Here is a 22,802-nt window from a genome sequence, read left to right on the forward strand (position 1 = left end):
ACCTTGGCTTCTGGGAGAGCTAGATATTTTTTTTCCCTTCTTTCTTTTTTCCTTCATATTCTAAATAGAGATGACTGCTGGTTTGAAAGAGGGGTCAAAAAGGCCATCTGTGTCAAAATTGACCAGCCCTCTCTCAACAGAGGGGGAAGGATAAAACACCACTTATCTCCTGTTTACAACACAGTCCTTTCAGCAGCTCCAAGTAGATTCCACACCCATTTGCACAATTCAGGTGACCCTGAGGGCACAGATAAACCTCCAAGTGGCCTCAGTGCTCAGAAAGAGTGCTAATGACCAGATGACTGCAAGGAATATAAATCCTTCCATCCTCCACCATTCAGTCAGAACTGAAGAAGCTTCTTGGATGAGAAGCGAAATGTCCTCAAGCAAAACAAAGAAAATCCAGTTGCCTTTTGAAAAGCCATCTTTGGGACAATAACTTTATGAGATTTTAACATGAAACATTTAAATACAAATTAACCTAAGGAGAAGGGAATAACAAAACCAAAGTGACCAAAAAAATTATACATCAAACAAATACAACTTTCCTTTAGTACAGAGATATTAACACTTTCTCTCAGTTTAAATAATAACACCAATCTATAAAATATATTTTAAAATGGTCAGCTTGCTTAAAAGTCTAGTATTAATAAAATGTTCTTCTCTTAATTTCATCTAAAAATAGTAAATTATAAAATGCAGATATGCTTTTTTAAAAAGCTATAATATTTATCTGGTCAAAGCCAATCTAATCCTCAAATCAAAACTCTCTCTTTTCCATCTTTTGAAACGAAGGTCAAATATCTGAGGATCACAATTCACCTGGAGGCAAATTCCTAACATTATTTATTCATTTATTAAATTTTTTGCCTCACATCTCACTAATACATTGACTCTGGATGGCGAGTCTTGGCCTCTTTGCAGATACTTATATATCAAAATCTTTCTAAGCCTATTACTACTTGGCTTTAGTCACAAGCTGCAATTGCTACAGACCCGTATTAAACCAACAGTGCATGAGTTATCGGGTTTTTGCTCTTGTTCTCTAAGAAATAACTCTCAACTATTCATCCAACTTTCTTAGCTTCAGTTCTCTTAGCTGTTCACCCCAACTTCATCATACTCAATTCACTGTAACTGATGCTGGACCTTATGGGCTCCCCAGATGCTATATTTACCTTCCGAACTCAGAGAAAAAATTAATTTCTTCAATCTGAATCACTTGTTTCTGATCAAGGGAGGAAATTAAAGCTGTCAAACTAGAGTAACCATTTAGCCATCTCTGAAATGTATTTGTAAACCAAATTATTGTAGTTCAGAGATTTCTAATAGGGTCTAAGCCTCAATTACTCTTCTCTTAATCACCATGATAGTCTATTGGCTGTCTCACATTATGCTATAAACCATGGACAAATCCCAGTGTCTGACTAAATTCAAAGTCAAACAAATTATGACTTTGTTTGAAGTATATGCCTCACCATTGTTTCAGGACTGCACCTGGATATATGAACCTATCATATTAAATTATTAGATATTAAAACTGTGCCTAGATAAATTGCATTCAAAGTTGCATAGGTAATGCTAGTAAAATATCATCAGAAGTTTCTGTGATGTTTTTATTTTTTTTCTCTTTTCTCTCTAAACAGTTCTATTTCATCTTACAGATACTTCTTTTTCTAGGGCCTGAGCTCTCATATTGTATAGCCATCTTCGGCTTTTCATAGTGGCTCCATTCCATTTTTGGTAAATCCTGAATTCACCACCTTTCCTATTTAGGACTGATAGAAATAATCCTACATTAGGACAAGAATGGATAATTTATATGACCCTTTAAATGGTATGTTGAGTGATGGGAAGACAGACAAAAATTACATTTGGTTTCATTTGCATTAAATTTAATGAAAATTGAATATAGTTCATATAATTATCTTAAGACTCATATTATATTTAAGGATGTTCCCTTTTCGTCACACTGAAAATTATTGTTTGGGACAAACTTTGGAATTCTCAAGCCTTGAACTATATATGTCTGTAATAAAAAATGAGTCTAGCAACTAAACTATTTGCTTATTGAATAATTTTTATTTATTTATTTATTGAATTTATATTGTTGCCTATTCGCCAATGGCGGCTCAAGGCGGCTTACAGAATATAAAACCACATTTAAAACAATAAAATTAATAAAAAGAATCAAATAAATCAATATAGTATAATATAATAAAATCAACCCCCAACCCCAGTGACAACAGATCACATGAGCTATACACGATAATGTGTATATTTGAACAAATACTAACAATGTAGTCTGTCACTCTGAACTCAAGTAACTGAACTGTTTATTTCTTAGTTTAATGGCTCTCCGTTCGAACCACAGTGTAAAGTAATACCATTTCTTAGAGACATATGATTAGTGGGTCCAGGGTTATGGTGATTTTGTGTTAAAGTTTCATGATCTGGTTCACATCTAAATGCATGTGAAATGTCAGGCATTACAAATGAACAGAAATTTGGGAGAAAAGCATATAAAGAAGGGGTACATAACTTAAAATTGAATTATTACACTCTCTTGGTTACTTATGAATGGCATATGCCTACTCGAATTTGAATGTTATTTTGAAAGGAGCAGAGAACTGGTGATTGAGAGAGGATTAGCCTCCAATTGCCATTGGATATTCCAAAGAAAAAGGGCTGTTTTGGCACTTGTGCTTCTGTTCACAATCAAAACATGTTTTTGGAATGATTTATTTTGAGAGCTCATTAGCTGAATGGCTAAGGAGCTGCGCTGCGTTTGTTATTAGTCTTATTATCTGATTGCCTTAGAAGGGCAGAAAAGAATAAACAGCATTTACATTTGTACATTTGGAAAATGCTTCTAATATATTATTTCAGCAATTATGCCAATAAGGGAAAGTGGGTTTCTTTTGTTTATTCTTATATGATCTGTTTTGTTATAAAAGGTAATGAAAGCAAAAAGAAGAGCACCAATTAAAACAAGGACCCCCCAAAAAAATTATCTGCTGGGAGTGAATACCAGACAAACACACCATTCTACCTTGCCACAAATAACAAATGCAGTGAGGTGAAGAAGGGAATGGGGGCTCCAACCTCATGCATTTTTTGTGACCTCATTGGCAGTCTAGACAAGTGTTTCTCAACCTTTAGGATAGTGGAACTTCACTTGCTTGAGAATTCTGGGTATTGTCTTAAAGTTGCCAAGGTTGAGAAATATTGGTGTGAAAGGAGCATTAGCTGGCTGTGGGCTTGCATACAAAATGGAAAGTTGAACAAAACAACTATGGCAATATGTATTATTATTTATTAAACAAATGTATATAGCTGTCCAAATCACACATAGGTGACTCCAGGCGGCTTGCAGCATTAAAAAAATGCATATAAGAAAAACTACCTCACACCCCTCATGAGATAAGCTAGACAAATCAACCACTTGATTGACTCTGTCTCCATTTGTGAGGTCTGCTGACAAAACCGCACTTTCAGGGCCTTTCAGAAGAGCAACAGGGTGGTAGCCAACTGAACTTCATGGAGAATGATATTCCATAAAGAAAGGATCAGCACTGAGAAGGCCCTTATTCCGTGGTCCTTTTATTTCGTACTTTGAATCTTTTTTTCCTGTTCTCTTTACTCCCCAGGTTAATAGGGGTGATTTATAGCAGATGCCATGAGAGAATACCTCTGCTAGGTTCAGGAACTGCTGTGAACGTGCAACAGATGTGTTGAATTGCAAACCCTACCCCTCATCCCAATTCTCATCCAGGAAGTCTTGGGAAGATTGCATCAGTTCTGAATAAAATTATTTAGAATGCCTTATCAAAAGTACATTAAAAACATTACATTATAGTACATTAAGAAACCCCGTTTAATTCTGGATCCTAATTTTTGGGCCAAGAATAATTGCTATAAAAATGCAGTTGATGTACAAAAGATATAGTAGAATAAGGAAAAAAAAATGTATAAATAAAAAATTGACTGATGCAAAACTGCTGAAAAAGAAAAAGTGTTAAAGCTTTCTTTTTGTTTTTAAAAAATGTTTAATAAAATAAAAAAAATACTTTAAAAAAAATGCAGTTGTAACATGCTATCCATATATAGCTATTAACAGGCACACTTGGTTTTGTTGTGTGGAGGCCAGACAACTTTTCGTGGACCTGCAGATATGTATTAGCAGTGCTCCATAAATTATTGTAATTGTTACTTAACCTTTGGAGTTGCGAGAGTCATTCTTTTCTGAGGTATAGATGCAGTGCAAGGCATAATTTTCATCTCTTTGGGAACATCATCATTGAGGACAAAGAAACTACAGGGATAGCTGGTTTCCTATCAGGAAATGTTCACTGCTTTTTCTTCTCAGGTTAAATAAAATACCTGGTTTTGTATTTAGTCTTTCTTTCTTTTTAAAATTGGGCACATTGTAGTGACCTCTGTGAGTTTCTCTTCATCTTTTCTCAGCAAGTATTCAGAACTCTGTGTATTGCTGGTGGCTGTTTTTATAATAAAGAAGAATTCGTCCTGGTAAAATGTTAGCCCCTGGTGTAGTTTTTCCAATCCAGCTGTTGGTTATATTGAGAAATGATGCATGCTGCTGCTTAAATAAGTAGATGGTATGTAGGAAGAAAAAGAAAGTTGTATTATTTTCTCAGAGGAAAGAAAGCAATCCCAGGATGTTGGAATTGCTTTGAATAAATGTTCAGTTTTCTCTCCCTGCTTTACTGCAAGAACATTCTTTAAATCACATATTCCTGGGACACAATCAGTGGCATCATTGCACAATATTCAAGGTTTCAAGCTTATGAAGTTGTGAATGAAGTCAAACTAACTGCTTCTCCTTCTCCTACCACTATCTTGTGCTGATATTTATGCAAAGACTCCAACTCATAATAAACTAGACTCTCCCTTATAGCTGAACTGTTTAAAATTAAAAGATAGGCATGAGACCGAAACAAGTCAAACGGTGATCTTGGATTATCATGTGCCATTAACATAAAATTCTCTGGCTAGATATAAGACCACCATCAACTTATTAATACAACTCAGAATCCTTACACAAAAATAATTGCAAAATTGGGAGAGAGAGAAAAAGATGCTGTCCTGGCTTGTTGGGAATGGTATGGATGAGAGATATCTAAGTCACCATCTCACAACGTTGGAGAAGTCAACAAGATTTCAGTAGATTTGATGAACTGAAAATTAGTTTAGGGTTCAAAACATACTGTCCTGGGGGCTTATACAGTATGCTTACAGATGTGTCTTTGTTGACCCCTGATTTATAAAGTGGATTTCATAGCCATCTGGTAACAATGCAAAGTTGAAAACTGCTTTAGTTGCTCAGATGAAGATATACAAGAAGGTATAATTGGGTAGAGCAGAGATCAAAAGTCTACTTTAAGTGCCAACATTAACTTTCAGTTAGGAGGCTGAGAACTTACGTCAGGAACCAAGATGATTTTGTAGCCAGACCAGAATATTCTTGCAACTTTGAGGTCTGCAATAAATAGCTTTAGAAGAGAACTGATTTCCTCACTTTGAAACAAAGGGTTAAAATGTTCTTTGATACCACCTTGTTCATTAGCAGAACCTCAGGGCAACTTCTCAAGGGTCGGCGCACAGTAGTGTGTCTTAAGAGTTGTGTGATCAAAATAATGGAATCCAAGATAGAAGGCTTAGAGTGAAAGAACCAGAAATTGGCTCTGATGCCTCTTTATTGGAAAGCTGTTCAGTACACACTAAGCCATATTGATTGTTTTTTACCTGGGGGAATGTAAAACAGAATAACAGAGCTGGAAGGGACCTTGGAGGTCTTCTAATCCAACCCCCTGCCAAAATAGAAGACCCTAAAACTGTACAAATTGCTGTCAAATCTTTTCTTTAAAACTTCCAGTGATGGAGCACTTCTGAGGACAAACCATTCCACGGATTAATCACTGTCAGGAAATTTCTCCTTAGTTCTAGGTTGATCTTTCTTTGATAAATTTCCATCTGTGACTTCTTGTCTTTCCCTCTTCTTTGTGACAGCTTCTTAAATTTTGGAAGATTGCTATCATGTCATCCCTAAACCACTTTGTTAGACTAGACATACCTAGTTCCTGCAAGCATTCATCATATGTTTTAGCCTCCAGAGACCCCTAATCATCTTTGTTGCTCTTCTCTGCACTCTTTCTAGAATCATTTTTGTATCATGGTGACCAGAACTTGAGCAGAACTGGAAGTGTAATCTCACCAGTGCAGTATATAATGTTAATATTATATCACATAATCTTGATACTATTCCTCTGTTGATGCATCCTAAAACTGAAGTGGCTTCTATAAATATATAGAATAAATATAATCAATCAGAGCTTCACCATCCAGCTGTTCTGATTACACATTTCAGCTCTGGATCTAAAGTGAGAAAGGAAAGCCAACTTTTCTAGCCAAGTGTCCTTGTGATGTGATGTGAAATATGATGATTCATTCCACATTTCTTTGAGGACTGTCAGTCCTCAGAGGAGTTTGGGCTTCTCTAAATTATATTAACAAACACGTACTTTTTAAAGCCATTTTACCATCAGCTGGAAAATATTTGTAACCTTCTCTTTGACATTGCCACCTTAAATGTTCTTCCTAATGCTACAACAAGTGAATTAAGTTAATACATTACTCACTAGGAAGATCAATGCACTGTATACTCATTATTCTACTTAACATAATCTATTAAGGCTCTTTTTGGTTCCTACCTTTCCAAATTCAAAGCAGTTCATAAGCAAAAATCAAGAACTCAGTGGCATCATTTCAAAAGTAACAGGAGAGAAGTTTAAAAATTCTGTTAGAAAGTATTGCTACACAGAAAGAGTGGTGGAAGCTTGGAACCAACTTCCAGCAGAAGTAGTGGATCAGTCATCAGTAACTGAATTTAAACATGCTTGGGAAAAACACATGTCCATCACCTGACAAAAATTTAAAAAAGAAAAGTAAAATGAAACGGAAAGTAATAACATAAAAATAAATGAATAAGATAAACATTAATAATTCAAATAAACTAATAAATTAAAAAGAAAACACAAAGAAACAAACGAAGGCCAGATTTGATGGATCAATGGTTTTTTTCCCCCTGCTTTCAGTTTTCTTGGTTTGTGTGTAATGAACATACTGGAATGAAAAACTCCAAGGTAGATATAGAAGCCTCAGGCTTCTGCACCTTTCTAGAACACATATTCATTCTCTAACAACACCTGAAAGATAAAGAAGCTCAGAAATTCTGCTTTTGATGCTTCGATGTTTCCTTTTGGGGCATTTACATTCAGAAATGTTGCTATAGCAATAGTTTAAGTTAACCACCAACAGGAAAGGTTTGTTTTGTTTGTTTTAACCAAAGGTCACAGCAATATTTTTCAAATGAGATTGTAGTTTATTAGAAGGGTCACTTTCCACCAGCGATCCCTCCTTTATAATCCCCTCTGCTATTTCTTGGTTCTTAAATAACAACCCAGGCACTCGGTATGCCTTACATGATTACTTGTCATTTCAATTGAGTTTCATATGCAGGTTTGCTCAAATTAGATTAAGAGGAGATTAGGTGATGAAAAATGTCAGCCAATAAGTGTCTTTTTAAAAAAATATTGTCTGTAACTCTGTTAAAAAAACCCAATATTCTGTTCTTTTAAGTTTGTTTGTTTTTTTTAATTAGCGTTGAGTTGTGAAAATAGAGAAAAACCTGCAAGCAAAGAGAGGGCGCTTTTAAATGTGAATTCCGTCACAGTCTTCAGATGATTAAGCAAGAACCACAGAATTAGTTACATTCCGTAACAGGTCATTGCTTACTTGGATGAGGAGGAAAATGGTGCAGTTATATAACTATGGTCAATGGTTTTTTTAGGAAGGCAGTTTTCAAAAGATGGTATAAAAAAAAAAAAAGCCAATGCAGTAGAGCGTAGCGGTTAAAGCATTGGATTAAGATCTGGAGATCCAAGCTCAACATCTGCAGAAGATCACAATATTTTGAGCCACATGTTATGGGAAAGGAGATGTACCGCTGTGAGCTCTCAATGAAAGAATGGGCTGTGCAGTAAATATAATGCAATAGGCGAAATAAATAACCCAAAGATACAACTTCAAGTGTTGATAAAGTAATAAGTTAATTCTAATTCTGTGAAGTGAAGCCCTAGATTTCGACTTTGAAGTCCTGCCTCAAAGGCCTCATTTAGGAACAGTAGCCTGCTGATTAATCTTTCAGAAGCAGCATTTTGAGGCTGACTCTACGTTTGTTTGATCAGGAACTTAACAGCATGGCAGGCGCATTCAATATTTATATTGGATATATTTATTCCATATGCCCCAAATGCCGAATTTAAAGGATCTGGTGCTATTTACTGCAGCTTAATAGCAATTGTATCCCATTTCTCCATGCAATAGTGAAATGACGGCCTCTCAGTTTAAAGTCTGAGCGCATCCGAGGCTGATTTCCATAGTTTTATTGATTTTTGTTCATTGCCATGAGAAAATGATTGAAACTATCTTTTAAAATACATAAATAAACTTAATGGCTGGGTTACTAACTTGTCAACTGCAGTGATTCACTTAACGATTTTGGCAAGAAAGGTCATAAAATGAGGCAAAACTCACTTAAGAAATTTCTCACTTAACAATAGAAATGTTGGTCTCAATTGTGGTCGTAAATCAAGGATTACCTGTATTTTGGGTTAAAAATAAATAAACAAGCCTGAAGTGGGGAAAATTCAGATGTGGTAGTTCCAAGAAAAGCATCTAAAGGACTATTTAAAAAATCCATCTCTTTCCCCAAAAAGAATCTCTTTGAGCAACACATTGTTGGATACAGTATGATGATTTCAACTGCACTTTTAAATACAGGTGGTCCTTTTTTTTTTTTTTTTAATTTGATTTATATGCCGCCCTTCTCCGGAGACTCAGGGCGGCTTACAATGTGTTAAGCAATAGCCTTCATATTTTTGTATATTTATACAAAGTCAGCTTATTACCCCCATAATGGGGGCAATTTTTAGGTCCTCATTTTACCTACTATCTGGAACGAGCTCCCCCCGGAGATACGGAGGATCCCGGATCTGCGTACCTTCCGTCGCGCGCTCAAGACTTTCTTGTTTCATCAGGCTGGCCTGACCTAAGTCTTTCCCCTTTTTAAATGGAAATTTTAAATTTGGTTTTAAAGTATTGAGGTTTTAAATTTGTTCATCCAAATTATTTAATTCGTTTTATTCTATTTTAAATTTTGTATTTATATTGTTTTATTCTATGGCTGTTCACTGCCCTGAGTCCTTCAGGAGTAGGGCGGTATACAAATTCAATAAAACTAAACTAAACTAAACCTACCTTAGAAAGGATGGAAGGCTGAGTCAACCTTGAGCCTGGTGAGATTTGAACTTACAGTAATTGCAGAAAGCTTGATGTTAATAACACTGCTTTAGTCTGCTGCGCCACCAGGCTTCCTGATTTATATCTTTATTTATATATCTTTATTCTATATCTTTATTCTATATATTTATAGAAGCCACTTCAGTTTTAGGCTGCATCAACAGAGGAATAGTATCAAGATCATGTGATATAATATTAACATTATATACTGCACTGGTGAGATTACACTTCCAGTTCTGTTCCAGTTCTGGTCACCATGATACAAAAATGATTCTAGAAAGAGTGCAGAGAAGAGCAACAAAGATGATTAGGGGTCTCTGGAGGCTAAAACATATGATGAATGCTTGCAGGAACTAGGTATGTCTAGTCTAACAAAAGGTTTAGGGATGACATGATAGCAATCTTCCAAAATTTAAGAAGCTGTCACAAAGAAGAGGGAAAGACAAAAAGTCACAGATGGAAATTTATCAAAGAAAGAGCCAACCTCGAAGTAAGGAGAAATTTCCTGACAGTGATTAATCCGTGGAATGGTTTGTCCTCAGAAGTGCTCCATCACTGGAAGTTTTAAAGAAAAGGTTTGACAGCAATTTGTACAGTTTTAGGGTCTTCTATTTTGGCAGGGGGTTGGATTAGAAGACCTCCAAGGTCCCTTCCAGCTCTGTTATTCTGTTTTACATTCCCCCAGGCAAAAACCAATCAATATGGCTTAGTGTGTACTGAATAGCTTTCCAATAAAGAGGCATCAGAGCCAATTTCTGGTTCTTTCACTCTAAGCCTTCTATCTTGGATTCCATTATTTTGATCACACAACTCTTAAGACACACTACTGTACTCCGACCCTTGAGAAGTTACAACAGCACTGGAAAAAGCAACACACAACTTGGTTTTTGTACTTACAACCATTGCAGAATCTCCAGGGTTACATGATCAAAATTTGGGCCCTTAGCAAGTAGCCTCTATTTGCGACGGTTGCAGGATCATGGGATTTCTATTTGCAACCATCCCAGCCAGTGAAGATAACCGATTGCATGATTCACTTAACAACTATATGGTCGTAGAATTGCATGCAATTCGCTTAACTACCTTGCTTAGCAACATAAATTCTTGTCCCAATAGTGGACATAAATTGAGGACGACCTCGATTTTAAGCTTCTATTTGCCAGGCTTTTCTATCAAAGTGTTTCGATATTTGGAATCTGTCTGTGGAGAGGTGGCTCTCCATGGGATGTGAGCACTCAAGAGCATTGCCACGGGGAACTTTACAAGGCAGATGCTTGGAAAGAGAGAGCAGACGGCTCTTCGGGGAGAGGTGAGAGGTGAGACCTTTGTCACCTTCTGAGATAAGACAAAGAGCAAAACAAATACTAAACAGGAATTTGCTGAAGCATGAAAAACCTTGTGAGTCCTAAAATAAACTTTGGCTTTAAAGGAACGTAAAGTGCTTTTTATAAAGCACCCAATATCTTATGTATATCCATTCTTGTGCTTCGGAGAAGCCCCATCCTATCAGCTGTTAACTTTGAACCCAAAAGGTTGTGATAATCAAGGAAAACATCTGTAGGAAATAGGGCAGCCAGCTATAACGGCCTACTTTAATTGTTTTTAAAACAAAGCGTTTTGACTCCGGGTTCTTAATAATAATTTAGCTTCTCATCATCATTTCTGGATTGTAAAGGTCTGGATTATGTCTAACAAAGGCATTAGATACTTTGAGAGTGCTTAAAATTAGATGGGAAGGTAACTCCGTTTCTTTTTTATCTAATGGAAATTACAGATAGTCTCGACATATGACCGCAATGGAGCCCAAAATTTATATTGTTAAGTGAAACATTTGTTAAGTGAGCTTCGCTCCATTTTATGACCTTTCTTGCCACAGTTGTTAAATGAATCATTGCAGTTGATAGGTTAGTAACCTGTTTGTTAAATAAATCTGGCTTCCCCATTGACTTTGCTTGTCAGAAGGTCACAAAAGGTGATCCCATGACCTTGGGACATGGGATCAGCAACAGTCATAAACATGAATCATTTGCCAAGCATCTGAATTTTGATCACGTGACCCTGGAGATGCTGCAAAGGTCGTAACTCTGAAAAAGGGCCGTAAGTCACATTTTCTAGAGCAATTGTGATTTTGAATGGTCACTAAACAAACTGTTGTAAGTCAAGGACTATGTGTATTATGAACAAATTATTTTTCCATTTCCTTTTAGTCAAAATTTCACTCCACAATCTACTTTTCCCATTATCTCCAGAACTTCACTTGATCCAGCTGCAGCGTAATTTTGTGTGTTCATCACGGCACTTTCCACTCCTTCCTTCAAAAAATGCTTCAGAAAGACCTTTCTTAGTGTTTCCACTCTTTTAAGTTTAAACTTTTACATTTATTAGCACTGATGCTACGAATTGATGAACAGGCTAAAACTCCCTCTGATTCCTGAGAGGTTGCTTTAGTTCACTTGCCCTGTATTCGAAATATAAACCCATGTATGTATGGTCTGTCAATCTATCTAGCATCTGTAGCAGGGGTGAGTTCTACTTACCTTTACTACCAATTCGCAGTGGGAGTGCGCGTGCAGAAGCTTCTGCGCATGCGCAGATCACCCATGATGACATTGTGGTGGGTGGATGGAGCATCCCGCCGGTTTTGCTACCAGTTCTATAGAACCGGACCGAACCGGGAGCAACCCAGGGGTAAAATCCAGCAGGTTCTGACAGGTTCTGGAGAACTGGTAGCAGAAATTTTGAGCAGTTCGGAGAACCGGCAAATACCACCTCTGGCTGGCCCCAGAGTGGGGTGGGAATGGAGATTTTGCAATTCCTTCACCTGCCACGCCCACCAAGCCATACCATGCCCACCAAGTCACACCCACAGAACCGTTAGTAAAAAAAATTGGATTTCACCACTGGAGCAACCCTCCCAATGATCTGCAGCTTCTGAACTTGTTACCTAAGGTAGCTGTTCCCTCGTGTTAATGCTTGTGAATAAGAATGAGAATTAAACCTTAGAAATAATAGTTCCCCAAGTAACTATTCTGCTTGAATACATGTGAGCTTATGTATGTGTATAGATAGATGGAATCCGGCCACCAGCAAATATTAAATTTCAGTGTTGTTGTTGTTTTTTAAATGGAGCTTATTTTACTAATGGAGAAGCATTTCAGCAGGATTCCTGGGAACAAATCTTCCCATCTCCTAGCGATCCTGTTTCTAACGATCCTACCATTGGCAGTGGAGAAGCACTGATCTCAGACATTGGTCATTGGGTAAGGGAAACACTTCCTTCTCCCTTTTCCCAATGTGCTGCCCAGTTTTTCACAGTTTTTTTTTTTTTCATTGCTCAAGGCAGCAAGAATCCTTGCAGGGTCACAAAATGCAGTGGGAAAAAGATTGAGGATTTATTTATTATTATTGTTGTTGTTGTTCTTCTTATTATTATTGCTTGCCTTTCTTCTTGCCCTGTTTATGTTGCTGCTTTTTTTGTAAGAAGCCATGGGGTTCCAGATGAGTTCATAAGACATTGGTAAGAGAGGGAGGGGGATATAAATACTGCCAAATAAATAAATAAATAAATTTGCATTTTTTTATGCATGCAAGCAGCTCCTGCCATGGAGCTTGATGAAGTCCTATGGGCTGAAAAGGTTTCCTGCTTATGTCTTAAGAAAAGGCCGGGTAGAGTTTTCAAAAGAGAGTCTTGGAATATCACTGCATTGCTACTCAGCAAGCAGCTGGTTTCCCCCCTATTCTTGGCATGGCAGTTGTCTTGGCTCTTATCCTTAGCAGATGGGTAAGATTTGAAAGATGGAAGATTATTGGTTTCCAAGTCAAGGGCCAAATGTTGCATAGTGAAAGAAAAGTAAATTATAATTCACTTCTGGGAGGAAAGCTTCACAAAATTATAGCCATCTCTTTGAGAGTAGAAAAATGCCTGCCCTTTTAGAGTTTGATAGACTAGGTGATAGCATTCTTTTCGCCTCTTGTGAAATGCTTTATAATCCCATAACGGAGCCCTTTTAATGGGCTTGAAAGCAATTGCTTCGCAATTTATGACTCACCGAAAACAGTCGGAATCTTTAGTGTGGTGTTGGGAGAGAATCACGTATTTCATAACCAGCTGGCAAAAAAAGAGGGATTGTCACCAACTGTGGCTGCTCATTGAACTGAACGATAATACTTTCTCACAACTGAGGACATAGTGGAGTGGAGGGATTGTCTATTTCCCAAAACCCACTCGCAAGCATCTTTTTTCAGTCTTACAATCAAGGGAGTCTACTTAACCTACTGATGGCAGCCTTATGTCATGTTCCTTTCAGCATTCTCGTTGGCCAAACTCCTACCTCTGAGAAGTAGTCGCTTCTACTAGAGCAGTGGGTGCGTTTTTCCTACTAAATCTGAGGTGATTGTAGAACTCAATATCGGCAAATATGTTTGCCTTTCTGGAGAAGCTAGGAAGACGTGCCTGTTCTGGTATTCTGCTTTTTCTCCATCTCAATGTCCTTGTATGTTTCTTTCTTTGGATTGTGGTTGGCGATAATTCAGAATAAAAAAAAAAATCTATGCGGTTTTTTTTTTTACTCTCATGTCTTTTCAATAACTTACAGTTGATTCCTTCCCTTCCAGCTGGCAATGAAGCTAGCTAAAGATCTGTTTTGCAGCTCTTAAGCCTTGTTTCCTTTTTTTTTTTTATCTAATGGAATTATTGGAGGAATGAACTTTAAAGAAACTCTTTTGCTATTTTCTCCTTTCCCTGCTGCACCCACCTCAAACAATAGCACAGCCTGTTTTTGAATATTTTATGACTTAATAGAACGCCATGTTTCAGTAGACTTGAATCAATAGCACTTTATGCCAGTTACCCCTCTCTCTACCTTAGCTCTCCAGAGGATTGCAACTATATCTCCCATTCTTTTCGGATGTTAAGGCTAGAAAATTACAGAGCTGGGCCTTCACCAGATTGGCATCCATATTAGGATATTTTCTTCCATGTGCGCTGATCAATTCACAGAGTGATAGCTTTTCATCACCTAGTCAAACATCTCAATCTCCAGAAAGCTTTTTATATACTCCCTTTAACAGCTTTATTAATATTATTATTTAAATTATAACATTTTAACATGTAAATGAGGAAGGGCCATTGTTTTTCTCTCAGCCAGCTGAAAGGACTATCTCAATCCAGGATCCTGGTGCCGCTTTTTGAGATCCCCAAATAACGTCTACAATATAATCTGTCCATTTGTCATTTTGACTGCAAGTAATAAAAAAAAAAAAAACTTGAACATCATTCATTGTACATTAAATTATAATAGGATCAGTTTAACCAGTGGTGGGTTGCCCCCGGTTCGGACCGGTTCTCAAGAACCAGTAGTAAAATCGGTGGGAGGCCCCGCCCACCGCCCTGGATGTCGTTATCGGTGATCTGCACATACGCAGAAGCTTCGATCCCGTTGTGAACCGGTTGTAAAGGTAAGTAGAACCCACCCCTGAGTTAAATGATAAGATACTTAGTTGTAAGTTGTACATTGTTTGCTGTTTGTATTCAGCACACCAAATGCTACCTCTTTACTCTGTCTAGAATAGCAGTATGTTTGCTGAGAAACAAAAATAGAAGCTAATCATAGAAATGATTAGCAAATAAACGCTACCAGTTCGTTTTACCTTTGTGCCGGTTACCCTAAAGTGGGAAGGTCTTATTAGCAATGGAAATAGGGTAAGGGTGCTTTTAAATCGAAAGCCCTGTTTATTTTTACATTGTACTGAGTCTGGTAAGTTATTCATTTGTCTCCATCCAAGTGAATTATGTGCACATATAAATGATATATACAAATGTTCATTCTTACCTCTTAACAATTTCTGCTCTTTTTTTTTCCTCTGTAACTATTGAAGCCGGGCTTAATGGATTTCTAGATTCTTGCAATTCCGCTATTGATCAGATCTGCTGAGCAAGGGATTACATTCAAAGTGTGAATAATCTTTTTCTGTGCAAGAATCAAGTGTGCAGTTTCACACAGCGGATCATGAAGCGGGGGGGGGGTCTTTATTACACCTTCAGCTCTACTTATCATTTATCCAGAGAGAGGTTCAAGAAAGATATAAAGAAATGCAGCCTTACCACTGTTGTTGTTCATTATGTAAAACTATAAATGCAAGCACAAAGGGGTCAAGGAAGGGAAGGATACTCTAAGAGACATATACAGGGGATATCAAAACATTGTGACTCCATTACAATACAAGCCCTGCCCCCTTTTGTACATGGATCATGTACATAAAAGGAATGTGGCTAGTATTTCCATGGGTCAACTCTACTTTTGTCGTTTTTATTAAAAGTAACAATCCCACAAATGCATAAAATGCACCTTGTTTCATTCTTTGTGTAGTGCCTCAATTCTCACTTCTTTATTGATTCTTCTTAGAGATGTTTTTAAGGTATTTTTCTGCGTGCTGCATAAGCGGTAATCTTCCAGGACAAATCCTTCTGTCTCTGTGATTGCTTTGAGTGGGTCTTATCTGTTCTGTTTTACATTCACATCCCCTCATATCTTTGTACAAATAGATGGGGTAGGAGAGATGTCCATGTAGACACAATTGTGTTCATGAATTATGAATGAGATACAAATGAATACTGTGCACTATATGTAATGCCTGCTTCGTAGCACCGAAATAGGATGGTCACACCTATACCTAATTCTCTCTTCTACCAACTATAGTGGCATATGGGAAATGATTACATTTTGCTAATACGGTAGCAGAAAAATGAAAGGCTATGTTAAGTAGGTGTCAGTGCAGTACATATATTTCCTAGTTAGTGGAATAGAAAAAACAACAGCATGTTGTCTTCACAATAAAGATAATCTCTGGATTAGAAATCCTAATTTTGCATGCTTTGGAATGGCTTTAGTTGTACTTGTGGCATACAGGCCGAAATATGCCAGAAATGTCCTTATTATTAACAGAAAATGTTGTATGTAGCATAGGAAATGATGACAAGGTAAAATGTACTGTGTACTTTCTCTGTTTTCAAATTTACTAAAAAGTGTCATACCTAGAACCTCCCAACCCTTAGCCTCCATTGCACTTGGTGAACATACCTTTTATGCATTTCATCAAGTTTGTCCATTCTCCACAGACCCCTCAGAAACTGGACGCCAAGTATGTTTTACTGCCAGGGATGCATTTGTGCATGGCCAGGTGTCCTAGCCCTTGTTTATACACAATGCTCATAAAGTTGCTTTGAGTTGTACATTCTTACTGCAATTGTTTACAATATGTTTATTGTGGTTGGTTGCATAGTCAGCCTGATGTTTAGACTGAATTTGGCATTTTTATCCACCTACCTAAGGTCCCAGAATGGGCAGGTGGTACTGTTTAATGGTGTTAAAAGCATTGTTTCAGGATGTAAATTGTTCCAAGTAAAGCTAAATAAAATACTAAGGTATTTTTATGTGTAGCTAAGCAAGAAGTAACTGGAGCACTGTTAAGTATTCATCTGTACTAGTGTATGTGATGATGTGCTTAATATTTTAATGACTTTTAGGACTTTCTTTTGATTCAAGAGCCATGGTGGCAACAAAGTGGTTAGAATGCAGTATTGTGGGCTAACTCTGCCCACTGCTACGAGTTCAATGCTGACCAGCTCAAGGTTGACTCAGCTTTCCACCTTTCTGAGGTCGGTAAAAATGAGGACTTTTTGATTGTCTGGGGCAATATGCTGACTCTGTAAATTGCTTAGAGAGGGCTGTAAAGCATTACAGAGTAGTATATTGGATACCGGCATCATGGTTCCAGGAGAATATTCCATCGTTGGCTATAGAGGGTGAGGTGTTGCCCCCTGTAGAAAGGGTGCGCAATCTAGGCGTCCTACTGGACTCACGGTTGACTCTGGACGACCATGTTACGACCGTGACCAGGGGGGCATTTGCTCAGATTCGTCTGGTGCTCCAGTTGCGCCCCTACCTGGACCATGATGACCTGCGCACAGTCACTCATGCACTCATCACCTCCCGGATCGATTACTGCAATGCTCTCTACATGGGGCTGCCCTTGAAGACCACCCGGAGGCTTCAGCTGGTGCAGAATTAGGCCGCGCGGGTAGTGATGGGAGTGTCCCGACACTCTCATGTTACACCCCTCCTGCGGGACCTGCATTGGCTAACGGTTGACCTCCGGGTGAGATTCAAGATGCTGGTAATTACCTATAAAGCCCTACATGGCTTAGGCCCGGGATACCTGGCGGACCATCTGCGGCCAGCAACAGCTCCCCATTGCCCGATGCGGTCTCACAGGGAGGGCCTCCTTGGGGTCCCGTCGGCCAGACAGTGTCGGCTGGCGACTCCCAGGGAGCAGGCCTTCTCTGTGGGCGCACCTACTCTGTGGAATCAGCTCCCCCTGGAGCTCCAGATGGCCCCTGACCTTCGCTCTTTCCGCCGCGACCTCAAAACATGGCTATTTGGCCTGGCCGGATTGGACTGAAGGGGTTTTTAAAGGGGATTGTATTGGTTTCTATATTTGAATACTGAATTTTATGTGTTTTTTATTGTTGTGAGCCGCGCTGAGTCCTTTGAGAGAGAGGGCGGCATACAAGTTTAATAAAATAAAATAAATAAATAAATATAAGTGTTATTTTTCTATTTCTATTTAAGCCTCTTTTGTCTGCTATGTTGCATTATCCAGCTTAAACATTCATTATCTGCTGAGAAGAAATTATCTTAAAGATGTGAACTAATAAGTTAACTTGACCAGAGTATCTTTTTCTCTTTTTCCTCCTTTCTTATGGAAGACTGCAGTGAGATTCTTTTGTCTGATGCCGTAATAAATTTAACCAAGCACGTATCCTTTACATCTAGGTCAGTCAGAGGGACAATCCAGCACTTGAACCTATTATCCATGGGCTGAAGGGGGTCGTACATCATGGTAAGTAGTTTCTTAAAGTTCACTTGGGCTAAGAAGAGTAGGAGACCCACAGTGGATCACCTTTTCAAAAGACAACCTGAGTTGTATATGTCTCCTGTAATTATATTTGAGGGTGTTGAAGCTGTTATTCAGATGCTATAAATCTCAGTCACATGTATTATCTGAAATAGCTTTGGACTAATATTAAAAGGGGTCCTTTCTTAGCTTTCATTTGGAATATTTCATTTAGGAGATTTCTTTTTGCAAAGAAAGCCAGATAAGCATATTTCTTATATTTTGTGCTTTCAGATAATATTCGGTTTGCTGAACATTGATCTTGTGAAAATAACTGAAAAATAAGTGCTTAATTTTTCTATTTCTTTCTGAAATATTTGTCTTTACAATTTAACAGAGCTGATAATGGATCTTTAATTTCCACAGATCTCAGGATAAAATTTAGGAGAATATCTTTCCGTCACTGGCATAAATGTAACCCGTTCTCTTAGTCTAATGCATATAATCCAAAGCAGTGGTGAAATCTAAAATTTGTTACTACCGGTTCTGTGGGCATGGCTTGGTGTGTGTGTGTGGGTAATGTGACTGGGTGGGCATGGCCAACTTTTTTTTTTTTAACTTTTAAAAGCATTTTTTCTGCCGAAGAGGTTGTAGAAAAAATGTTTTTAAAAACCTCTGACGATCCCAGTTGAGCCGCTCGATCATCAGAGGCTTTTTTTTTTTTACTTTTAAAAGCATTTTTTCAGCCAAAGAAGTTGTAGAAAAAATGCTTTTAAAAATTAAAAAAACTCTCTGATGATCACGCGGCTCAGCTGGGCATGGGGGGGGGCAGGGATTTTTGTTATCGAGTCTCCAAACCACCCGCCTCCATCGCTACTGGATCAGGCGATCCGGTCCAAACCGGGAGCATTTCACCCCTGATCCAAAGGATGAATTGGAATAAGTAATTAAATAAATACAGCATATCACAAATTTCTATTTAAAAAAAAAAAAAAAGAAATATCCTGAAAGTCTTATTACCAGTAATTCATAATTTGCAATTATAGCAAAGCTGTGTCAAAATCAGCTTTGTCAGATTTTTAATGTAATGATTTGCAAAGTATTAATCATTCCATTACTTTTGGCAAGAAAAGACTGGGAGATTGTAATGAATCTCAGTTCCATCTAAACACTATTTTCACTCCTTTTCAAGGAGATTGTTTTTAGACATTTAGAGAGATGCAGAGCTTAACAACATTTCCCCCCCCCCTTCTTGACTGGAAACCTAAAACCAGTTTTTAGTGGTAGATTAAAAAGGTTTCCAGATTAATTGCTTTCCTTTCAAAACCTTTTAATGTTACAACTTGGAGTGTTGTAAATCTACTGGCAATAAAAATTTGGAGTTAAATGATAATGTAACACCAAGTTCTTCATTTATGGAATTTCCTATAGGTTTGTTGCTATTTATACATATCAGTCTTAAGTTTTAAAGTAAAAACTAGACACTGAGCTAAACACTATGTTATTTTCTTCAGAAATAGATATTATTATCTTGTGCCTGCTGGGCAGCAAAAGAATCTGTTAGAAAAAGTGAAAAGAGCAACTTTGGTGATTCTATGATTTGATGAAGAAATTGTGTCTATTGTTTACGTGACCTGGAATATTTTAGTTGTGTCAACTTGTCTGTTTTGTGTTTATAGGCTCAGTCTATTCCTAGATTACTAAAATGATCCCATTCCACTTCCATCTGCTGCTGGAATATGTATTGGTGCCTAATCATACTTGTATTTTGCAAATCTACCTCATTGTCTTGAGAAAAAATTCCTAGAACATAGTAATGTGTCTTTTGTATGCCTTTCTCTCCTTGTGAAATTTTTTATTTATAATTCCTCAATCCCAGAACTCTCCGCACATATATCAGTCTGACTGGGAAAGGGATATTGGTAGTCCTCATTTAATGACTGCCTTGTTTAGCAACTATTTGCAGTTATGACGATGATGAAGAATCAACTTTGCAACCAGTCCTTCCATCTATGATATTCACAGGTCTGTAAAGCAAAGGAAAGCTGAAGTACAATCATAAAATCATAATCTTTCACTTAGCCATCATTTCACTTAGCCAATTTCCAGTCCCAATTATAACTGAATGAAGGACTATATATATACAACATACACACACACCAAAAAAAACCGTATACACCCACACAACATATGTATATGTATATGTATATGTATATGTATATGTATATGTATATGTATATGTATATGTATATGTATATGTATATGTATATGTATATTAAAAAGAAGCAGACATCCTGTGAGCTCCGGAACTTAAAATTTTAAAATAATTAACATTTTATTTTACTAAGCTTTCGTCAGTCATCTGCTGACATCCTCAGAGTATTAAACCACCATTACAGAGATCTCTGCCTTTATATGCCATTAATCAATTTGGCCATTGCACGTGTAATAGGCCCTTCCAGCCGTCTCCCACTTGTAATTAGCTGTGTTGTTTTTGCTGTCGTCATGCTGGATGATGTAGGCTTAATTCCTACTGTTTCCTCCCTCCTAGCTTGCTTATCAATGGGGGATAATGTTAGCCTTTCAAGTATTGCAATTTGCTGCCTTGTCCGTGACCTTGTGGCCGGCATATAAATAAGACTACAAAGACTTCAGTTAAATGTGAGGGTGGTAAAGAGAGAAAATCTCTTTAAAAAGGTCAAGCTCTATTCATGTTTAATTAAGAAAAAGAAATATGTTCTTTAATTTGACTGATTGCAGAATCCAATAGTCATTGTGCCTGTAAATTATAAGAATTGAAGTCCATTCTGTTTGAAAGGGAGGATTGATTCTAAGCACATGGCCAAAGAATTGGCTGATTGTTTCCTTTATTGTACTTTTAGATTCAAATAGTTCAGAACGCTATATAATGTCCTTTTTTGGAATAAATCAGATTATTTGTTTCTACACTTGCTTGATTCTTGATTCTTTCTTGAATACCTCAATATTTATATAGTAGCTTAGGAAGTTATAGCTTTAGTTTGGCAAGATTCTGTCTATTAGATGTAAGCTAATAAAGGATAGGACTTTGCTATCTAGTCTCTAGATAGCAAAGTCCTATGTAGCTAGATTTCGCTATCTAGTCTCTAGGCTTGCGCCTGACGTATATATTCTCATACCATTTCATTTGTCCTCTGGAAAAACTCCAAAGATCTGTATAGTTCCAACCCTCCTATCCTTCAAGAAGTGTTGAAGACCAGACTATTTTAAAAAACTACTGGTCCAACATGGTGTATGAGCTCGATACTGAGTTTGAGTTCCTTACTTTTAACTGTTGTGGTTTTTCCCCTTTGGCAAGGTCATTTTTATTGTTTCCTTAATAGGTTTATAATAGATAATAGAAAACTGGTTTTAAAATCCATATATCTGGTGGGAATATTTGGAAGGCTCTTTCATAGTTACCCTAGTAGTTGGGATTTCTTCCCTTGTCTTTACTGCCAGAACGATCTCAGCCAGAGAACTGCACAAAATATGCCACTTATAAAAAGAGCCAATTTGATCAAGTGGTTAAGACACCAGGCTAGAAACCAGAAGACTGTGAGTTCTGGTTCAACTTTAGGCATGAAAGTCAGCTGGGTAATTTTGAATCAGTCACTCTCTCAGCACAACTCACCTCACAAATTTGTTTTTGTTGTGGGGAAAATAGGAGGGAATATTTCTTAGATTCTCAGCCTTGAATTATTTATAAAAAAATAATAAAGGTGGGATTTTTAAAAAAAATCTAAAAAAATTATGTATCGCTACAAGATGGCAGTCTTGTGACCATCTCTTTTTTTGTCAAAGTTCTCTCACTTTGCTGTGCCCTTTTAGATAATAAGAAAGATTGATAATGTTAGAATCACATTCCACAGGAGTGAGAGCTATTTTGGCCGGAGATTTCGTCAGGGACTTGAATTACTGACTAATTTGATGGAACATAAATAATTGTGTCCTTCACACTGTCACCAGCTTAATGATGATAGAGATATGTCAACATAAAAAGATCAATGCAGAATTAACTGCCACTGAAAACATTTCTTTTTTCTCTTCTCTAGGGATCCGTTTCTTAGAATTCCAATGTTCTATTAAGTTTAATTTTCCAGGAATTAGACTAGGAGCTTATGTGAACAAAAACAGACAATATGAGAAACAATAGAACTGAAGTAGAAAGTAATGCTTAAAAGTTTTTTTCCCCTGTGTTTTCCTATGTTTGGCAGGTGTTTATAATTGTGTGCCATTTATCCATGTGTAATTACTATGGCCGCAGATTTTGGAATTTCATGTATTGTATGGCATTCCTTCACATTTATCATGCTTGCTTCTCCTGTGTTATGGGATTGTACATTCTGTGTCTGCTTCACTTATATTATTAATGTGTGCTTCTTTGAATGTCTCGAATCATTAAAAGCAAATTAGAAACATATGATGAAGCACAAAATGGACCAGGATGGATCTCCACTGTAAGACGTTGATGTGTTTTCAGACCTTATTCATATGCGCATGCTCGA

General features: G+C 37.4%; 1 protein-coding gene across 2 annotated transcripts in view; it reads left to right on the top strand.

The window, feature by feature from the left end:
* PTPRG (protein tyrosine phosphatase receptor type G) overlaps positions 1 to 22,802 on the top strand; it is a 759,142-nt gene that overhangs the window by 562,558 nt on the left and 173,782 nt on the right. For both annotated transcript variants that reach the window (XM_070936839.1, XM_070936840.1), the window contains exon 6: positions 18,216 to 18,282. In XM_070936839.1, coding sequence (XP_070792940.1) covers positions 18,216 to 18,282 — 67 coding nt within the window. The remainder of the gene's footprint in view (positions 1 to 18,215; positions 18,283 to 22,802) is intronic.

The sequence above is a fragment of the Pituophis catenifer genome, unplaced genomic scaffold (genome assembly GCF_029215685.1).
Source record: "Pituophis catenifer annectens isolate HBS135680 unplaced genomic scaffold, rPitCat1.0.hap2 SCAF_2, whole genome shotgun sequence".
Lineage (NCBI taxonomy): Eukaryota > Metazoa > Chordata > Lepidosauria > Squamata > Colubridae > Pituophis > Pituophis catenifer.